We start from the raw sequence: 8932 nt of genomic DNA, 5'->3' as shown, positions 1-8932 counted from the left end.
GAACGACTAAAAGTAACTTCTTTTAACATTCTGTCATTCTGCTTCTATATCAAACATCCACTAAAAATAGTCATTTGGAAAAAAAATTCGCCATTTTTCAGCAGTTTGGGTTCTTCTGTTTATAGGGGCTGTAGGGGCTCTATCCGCCTTAGTGCAGCTGCCGTACCATACTGTAATGCAGTAAGTTAGCAGGCTCTCAATGGGTGAGTGGTGGAAGGTCAGCAGTGGATGTCTGGGATGATTGTATTAAAGGCTGAGCTGTAATCCACGAAGAGCATTCTGCCACTGTTCTAGGTAACTCAGCACCGAGTGGAGGGTCGTGGCGTCTTCTGTGGATCTGTTTGTGCGGTATGCAAACTGGTGGGGGGGGGGCGAATTCTGGGGGGAGGTAATCCTCGGTGTGCTGAAGGACTAGTCTCTCAAAGCAGCCATCCCATCCTTTAGACAGGATGGGATGGCTGCTTGATCCAGTGAGAGGTTGAAGATTCTGGTGGAGATGAGGGTGAGCTGGTGGGCACATGCTCTTAGCACTTTACCACGTACTCCATCTGGACCGGCCGCCTTCCTGGGGTTCACTGCTAGGAACACACATCTGACATCGTGCTCCGTTACAGTGAATGGAGCGGTGCAGGAACCAGGTGAGGCTGAGGATGGGAGCAGGGCTGAGGCAGATGAGTGCTGCTGTTGTGGTGTTTCAAAGCGGGCGAAGAAGCTGTTTATTTCCTCTGCTAGCTGCACACTCAGGTTTTCTGTTTTCACAGTTCTGCCTCTGTGGTTTATGTTGTCTATTATTCCATGCCACACCTCTCGTGTGTTGTTGCTGGACAGGTGGGACCCCTTTTCAGGTCAGCTCGAGCAGCTCACCTGACCTAAAGTTGGCATTGTGGGCTTTGAGGAGTGTGCAGACCTCGCTGGTCATCCAGGGTTTTTGGTTTGGGAAAACCTGAATGCTTTTGTCCACAGTCACATTTGCAATACAGAACTTGATATAGTCCAGTACTGATCCTGTGAAAGTTTCTAATGCAATATATTATACTTTACTAATGTAACACTGCATGCCAAATCAATTTCGAAAATATCTGAATTTTGTATTGAAAAATGCAGGTTTCTTTCAGAATTTATTTTTATGTTATCAAAAATGTATTAAAAGTACAAGCATGTAAAATTACAAGAATGCAATCAAAAAAAATATGACCAAACAAGCTTAATTTACAGTTTACAGTTTGAAATACAGAACATAATGAAAATATATAAATAACTACCTATTCGTACCCTAAAGCAGATGACTCGTAAGCTGGAGAGGAAATGGCGTGTCACAAATTTAGAGGATCATCATTTAGCCTGGAGAAATAGTTTGCTGCTTTATAAGAAAGCGCTCCGCAAAGCCAGAACATCTTACTATTCATCACTGATTGAAGAAAATAAGAACAACCCCAGGTTTCTCTTCAGCTCTGTAGCCAGGCTGACAAACAGTCAGAGCTCTGTTGAGCCAACCATCCCTTTAACGTTAACTAGTAATGACTTCATGAACTTCTTCACAAATAAAATTTTTATCATTAGAGAAAAAATTACCAGTAATCATCCCACAGATGTAATATTATCTACAGCTACTCTTAGTACCATTGATGTTAAGTTAGACTCTTTTTCTCCAATTGATCTTTCTGAGTTAACTTCAATAATTACTTCCTCCAAACCATCAACGTGTCTTTTAGACCCCGTTCCTACAAAGCTGCTCAAAGAAGTCCTGCCATTAATTAATTCTTCGATCTTAAATATGATCAACCTATCTCTAATGATCGGAGTCATTTTTGACCAGGACATGACCTTCAACGCACATATTAAACAAATATGTAAGACTGCTTTCTTCCATTAGCGCAACATCTCTAAAATTAGAAATATCCTGTCTCAGAGTGACGCTGAAAAATTAGTTCATGCATTTATTACTTCCAGGCTGGACGACTGTAATTCATTATTATCAGGAAGTCCTGAAAACTCACTGAAAAGCCTTCAGCTGATCCAAAATGCTGCAGCAAGAGTCCTGACAGGGACTAGAAAGAGAGCAGATTTCTCCTGTTTTGGCTTCCTGTTAAATCCAGAATTCAAAATCCTGCTCCTCACATACAAGGTCTTAAATAATCAGGCCCCATCTTATCTTAATGACCTTGTAGTACCATATCACCCTATTAGAGCACTTCGCTCTCGCTCTGCAGGCCTACTTGTTGTTCCTAGAGTATTTAAAAGTAGAATGGGAGGCAGAGCCTTCAGTTTTCAGGCCCCTCTTCTGTGGAACCAGCTTCCAGTTTGGATTCAGGAGACAGACACTATCTCTACTTTCAAGATTAGGCTTCAAACTTTCCTTTTTGCTAAAGCATATAGTTAGGGCTGGACCAGGTGACCCTGAATCCTCCCTTAGTTATGCTGCAATAGACGTAGGCTGCCGGGGGATTCCCATGATGCATTGAGTTTTTCCTTTCCAGTCACCTTTCTCACTCACTATGTGTTAACAGACCTCTCTGCATTGAATCATATCTGTTATTAACCTCTGTCTCTCTTCCACAGCATGTCTTTTATCCTGTCTTCCTTCTCTCACCCCAACCAATCACAGCAGATGGCCCCGCCCCTCTCTGAGCCTGGTTCTGCCGAGGTTTCTTCCTGTTAAAAAGGAGTTTTTCCTTCCCACTGTCGCATGATTGTTGGGTTTTTCTCTGTATCTATTATTGTACGATCTACTGTACAATATAAAGCGCCTTGAGGCGACTGTTGTTGTGATTTGGCGCTGTATAAATAAAATTGAATTGAATTGAATACGTTACTCTCATTCAGTAACGTAACGAAATCTATTCTGTAATCTGTAGTGGAATACATTTTAAAAGTAACCTTTCCAACACTGCTTGTAGATCTGCCCCTGAACAATAGGATTTTACACCTTTATGATTAGAACTACAGTATGGGCAGAAATCTGTGCCATCAGAAACTGAATTTGAATAGTTACATTTGAATTGCTCAGATTGAACTCAATTCAATTCAACTGAATTCAACTTATGGTTTCTGAATGATCGTCACTAAATTGAAATTGAATTCAATTGCTTTGAAACTGTATTATATCCTTTAAAAATGTAGCTCTCGAATAATTTCAGTTTCACTTCTCACCATTCAGTTTCAGTTCCAAAATTCAGTTATTTGGAACTTACATCCGGTTCCGGTTCAAGACTAATCAAGCGGAGAGTAATCAAACTTCGTTTTACCAGCGGACCGAAAGTGGCAATCTTGAGCTGGACCTGGAGTTTCCGAACCATAAATTGAATTTCAAATTAGACTAATTCAAATTCAGTTTTCAAAAGCATTTATTCAAGTTACAATTCAGATTCAATCTGAGCCACGTGATGTTTCTGTTTTATTAGGAGACTGTCTCACCCCAACATCGTCAGACTCATGGCAGTTGCCCGCACTGAGTCCTGCTTTTTGTTGGCAACTGAATACATTCATGGTGCAACCCTGCAGCAAGTGCTTCACACAGACAGCTGCTACTCTAATAGTCTGTGTTATTGAAGGATTCAGCACTTCTTTTGGGTTTTTTAATCCATTTTTAGACAGCGATGAGATCAGCTGCACACTCCACAGATGCCCAGAGTTACTGTTAATATCAAAAATATAACGCTGTCCTTTGAGATTTTAACATAAGACTGTGAGTGTGATGGATCTAAAACTGTTTAAATCTCTACAGCCTGGTAACATGGAAACTTTAAAAACATCAGCAGAAGGTTTCAGTAGTGTAGTGTGAGTTGTTCTTTTTATTTAATAATAGTCTATATTATCTATAACAGCTACATTCACCCTGGAGAGAAACTAGTGAGGGAGACCATCAGGACCAAGCTGGGTTTCTGGGTCCAGAGGTTTGGAGAAACTTCTTCCCGTTCTTTCATCACAGCTGTCCTGTGCCAGAAGTTCTGTTGACCCACTGAAAGAGGCATCATTTCAGAAACACCAGGAAGACTGAAGCTCATCGCATTGATCAAGCAGGACTCATGATCTTCACCAGCAGCTCCCTCACAGGGAAATCTTCAGAGCTCCTCTGTAGGCCCGCCCCAGGAGATGGATAAACCCAGCATTTCATGAACACTGTGATGGAGACCTTTGGTTTGTGTAATGTTATAAATACTCGGATACTCCCCAGAGGCTCCGGACTTTTACATAAAGATATTATATTCAGTCCTGTAGAAAGTTATATATTTAAAAAGATATGATCCTCTCTGGTTACTCTGGTATGAATAACTCTGAATCACTTTATGGTAAATAACACACTATCTGCAAAAAACTGTGAAAACTGTGACCTTTGACCTTCATCAGGTTTTATTTAATTGTGTTAGAGAAACTCAAACACGCTCTTCATGCAGCTGAGTACATCAAGTGTTTAAAACGGAAGCTGTGCAGGTCTGAGATACAAACTGAGGTCCTGTTAATGCTGATGTATAGTGACACAGTTACAGGGGTGATTAATCCTTTTGTTTTTTTGTCCTTAACTTTATCAATAAAACAGCTGCAGCTTTCACTACAGCACATGTGGTACTTTAACCTTTGTACTGTTTTCATCAGTTCATTTTGCAGTTAAAAATTTAAAGATGCCGAGGAGCAGCTCAGCAAAACCTTAAAAGAACTGAAGGCAAAAGAAAAGAAATCACAAAGCAGGAACTCCAGCAACACTTGAGGGAAGATGAACAACTTTAATAATAGACCAACGCGTTTCGGCTTGTGGCCTTCATCAGGGTCATAGTAGAACATTTTAAAATTGCTTAAATACAAGACAGGAAACAGAAAAAAATTCCAAATTAACCAGTCAAAACTTCATAGATAGGTCAGCTGACATATAATAGGTAGGTATTGGTTAATTGGCTAAGTCACGCCCAAGAAAATACCGGACTAGATCATTACTGATGAGGAGGAGGGGGGGTGACATAACCCCCATACGTCTGAAAATAACACATGCATGAAATGCATAAGGAGGATGCTATAAATATACACACAGGTTTAAAAAAAGGGGGGGGGGTTGAATGGTAAAAGCACGTTTGAATTAGAAAACAAGATTACATCATCACATGGGAACACATTTGTTAAAAGATCCTTATTTATGTCTCTAAAATGTAAAATATCTAAAATTTAGACTTGAATTGTAGACTTAAGATGAGATGTCTGAAGCGCTACTTCTTCTTTGGCTAAAATAATAAGATTAATTAAATAAATATTACTCACGTGAGAGTAATTTAACTGGTTAAAAAAAAGGGAGATGTAGCTCATAAAAACTCTTTGATAGAAAAATCCTCATTCATACCTCTGGGGTGCAGACTCTTAAAACGGAATATCCAAGATGCTTCTCTTTTTTTCCAGATAAAATTTATGTTGCCACCTCTTTGGTTTAGTTTAATGGCTTCAATGCCGGAAAAATAATGGTGAATTTGGATGTTTATCATTGAAGTGTCTTGCAACAGGGCTGGTTAAATCATTCCTCTTGATTGAACTTCTGTGTTCATTAATTCGATCTTTAAGAGGGCGGGATGTTTCTCCTATATATATTTTATTGCATGGGCACTGTATCATGTAGATTACATTGTTAGTTCTGCATGTGATAAAGCCCTTTATGGCAATGGTTTTGTCACCTATAGCGTCTTTGAATGATTTAACATTTTTGGTATATTGGCAATTAATGCATGCCCCACACTTGAAATTACCATGTAGGTTATGAGTTATCAGGGTTTTATCTGGAGTGATAGGGTCCTGGCAGGCTCTAACAAGCCTATCTACCTATTAAGACGCACTTAAAGAAATAGGAAAGCTCAAAAAGGAAGCTAAAGAGCTCCTCAAACACAAAGTGAAACTGGCCAAACAGCAGCTGAAAGAAACATTTAAAGATGCCGAGGAGCAGCTCAACAAAACCTTAAAAGAACTGAAGGCAAAAGAAAAGCAAGCCGAGGACAGGAGGGGATTCTGGAGCAGACTGCTGAGGAAGAACTGACCCAGCAGCATCCAGTTTGAGGACATCAATAGTTTCTTCCTCCTCTCTCCACCTTTCTTTCTCCCCATCCTTCTTCTTGGGACGTTTGTTTGTTTTTTAAAAACTCTAATCTAAATACATGCACTGAAACACACAAATAAAATTGCCATAACTTGACCTCATGTTGCCTGCTTGTGTGTCTGTGGATGTAAAACAGTAACACACCTCCTGCTCTGTGTGTCTTTAATTGTAAATAAATGCAATATGTTTTCATTTTAAAATGCAGTGCCAAAAACTTCTGCTCCCACGTCTAACAGGCAAAGGAAGCTTTGGAGCACACTTGTAATCTTACGCTGTCAGAAGATAAACAAATGGAGAATGGTAAATTTACATGGACCTCACTCTAAATGGGTTTATATAAATCTCATATCTACTATGGCAGTGACAAACCTTAGCAGACTCTGTGGGTCCAGCTTGTGAAGCACGAGCGATTTGCTGCTGCACTGGGCTTTCAAATGTCCAATGTTTTTTCTTGAGAACTGAGACCTGACATTTTTTTGTCTGATACCTGACAAATTTTTTCTTGAGACCTGACGATGTCCTAAAATGTACACGGTACCAAAGGCATCCGCAGGTGACGACGTTTCGTCAACATTGTTGTTTGTTGGGGAGGAAACTTACAAACATACAGTACAGCACTTCAGAGTCACACTGCTAGCGATCGAAGATTTATGTAAATTTGACAATCTGAACACACTCTGTACTGTACAGGAGACACGGCATGAGATTGATTGACAATCGTCTACAGCCAATCAGGACGCAGAACACAATGCGCTGTTAAAAAATAAAACATAAAAAAAGCATGCAAAAAAATCCGCAAAACAGCGAGTCTGCGAAAGGTGAACTGCGTTATAGCGAGGGACCACTGTACTTAGAGTGGCTCTTATTTATGCAACACTGATCAAATGAAAGGAGGCTGTCCCACACATTTATTTACAGAGGGGTACATCCTGGAGAGGAGTGGACCAGGTCACCAGTCTACTGTTCAATACAAAGATAGCAGTACAACACTTTATTGTACACACAGTGCAGTTTGGGGTTTGGGTTTTTTTTGTTTTCATACTGGAGAACAATAGCATGTCACACCAGGTCTGTGGATGGTAATATTCAAATGAAATAATGATCTATGCCAATAAAGTTTTACACTGTATTTAGACATTACATGGACCACATCCTAAACATGGTGGCTGTGGCTACAATGTAGCTGCCATCACCAGTGTGTGAATGTGTGTGTGAATGGGTGGATGACTGGATGTGTAAAGCGCTTTGGGGTCCTTAGGGACTAGTAAAGCGCTATATAAATACAGGCCATTTTAAACATGGAAATTCAGCTGAATGTCCTGAATTTATCGAGTTTCGGAGAGAAAAAAAATCCTGATTGTGATTTGATTAAATGGTTTGATGAACATGTTGGCTGTTAGGTCTTCCGTACCTGAGGAAAATGGCTTCAAATAAGCGAGAACTTCAGTTACACCAGTTGTTTATCTTTAATCATCACTGAAAAATGGAGCACAGACTGGAGGTAGAGTTCAACAGGAGCACTGTTTCACACACCGTCACAGCAATCACCATCATCAGGTAGATCTCAGGCTTACATCAGCACCATTTAAACAAGACAGAATACTGTTGGCATATTGGGTAAATATTTACATTCATATAAAAATACACTGCGGGGTTTAGAACAAACAGAATAAATGTTTGTCACAGGCTCCCTGTTAGAGGTCCACCTGCAGAATCACTGAGTATGTTAGTCCTGCCGAAAAGTCACATTTCATCATGTAAGGTTGCTGAGCTATATAATCATGTCACATTGGTACAGTTGAACTGAAGAAATGCTGTATGAAACTAACAGTTATTCCATTTGTTTCCTGTAAATGAAGCAGAAGCACTAACTCACTAGTGTGAAAATCCAGGAGTCAAACCTGAGACAAACCCGTCAAAGCAGGGAAACACTGTTCACAAAACTCGGAGGCACTGTGGTCATCACTAACTCCAGAAGAATATTTGACACAAAAACCTTTTAGAGCACATCTATCAGAAAGCAACAAGCAGACTGAAAGTACACAATATAAACTATAAACAACGGTACCTTGTCACATATTCATCACCCAATCAGGTAAATCTGTGTTTTTCACTTTGGACTGCAACAATCAGCAGATGTGAGAACCAGTGAGGACAGACACAGTGAGGTTTGAACAGCTTTCAAAAGCTCATAAGACTCTAAAATGACTACAGAAATGTTAAAGTTCAAGTAAGAAAAGTTGAAATCGTCCCGTCGTCTTCAGCTCACAGGACCTTCTCCTCGCACTGACCGTCAGTCGCGTCCGGGCAGCGACAGGAGAGCCCTCCAAGCCGTGGCAGGCACAGGTGAGAACATCCGCCGTTGTCAGCGCAGTAGTTATACACTAAAGCATCGAAGGGAAGACAATGCAACAATGTCACAAAGGTCTTTACAGAAAGGCTCTTACTTTGACCGTACAGGATGTCTGAAAGGCCATGGTGGCAGAGGACTGATGATGTCACCCATGTGCACCACTGTTGCTGTCAAATGTCATTTTAGTTACATTGTATTCACATGTGTTCTCAAACTAAATGCAAAGAGAGCTTAGAGCAGCACAACAGTGTAAAAACAAAAACAGTAATGGGCAACAGAGCAGAGTTCTGATTGGCTGCTCTTTCATCGAGTTTGTGTGTGAAGGCCAGCAGTAGCAAAAAGAGATCTGTGTTACGTACATGTTTGAAATAAAGATTTCACATCAGAGTTAGCGTGCCCGTCTTTTATACTGGGAAGAACCCATAATGTTTTCATGTGGACTGAAACAGCCAATAGTGAAAATACCTCAGAGTTCTCATGTGTGTGTTAACAGAAGGGCCAGCTGGCGGGAC

The 8932-nt window shown here is 40.4% G+C and overlaps 1 protein-coding gene across 1 annotated transcript in view; it reads right to left on the bottom strand.

Annotated features, from left to right (window-relative positions):
• Nucleotides 1-8326: 8326 nt before the first annotated feature.
• The window catches only part of LOC146629861 (nidogen-1-like), a 36217-nt gene continuing 35611 nt past the window's right edge, over nt 8327-8932 (bottom strand). Inside the window, exon 20 of the mRNA XM_085355430.1 lies at nt 8327-8451. Within this exon, the coding sequence (XP_085211556.1) occupies nt 8333-8451 (119 nt within the window). The 3' untranslated portion in view covers nt 8327-8332. The remainder of the gene's footprint in view (nt 8452-8932) is intronic.

This window comes from Diplotaxodon limnothrissa, linkage group LG6 (assembly GCF_057381915.1).
Source record: "Diplotaxodon limnothrissa isolate DT_005_m linkage group LG6, D_limnothrissa_male_GT1.1, whole genome shotgun sequence".
NCBI classification, from domain to species: domain Eukaryota; kingdom Metazoa; phylum Chordata; class Actinopteri; order Cichliformes; family Cichlidae; genus Diplotaxodon; species Diplotaxodon limnothrissa.
This window is presented reverse-complemented; position numbering and strand designations above follow the sequence as displayed.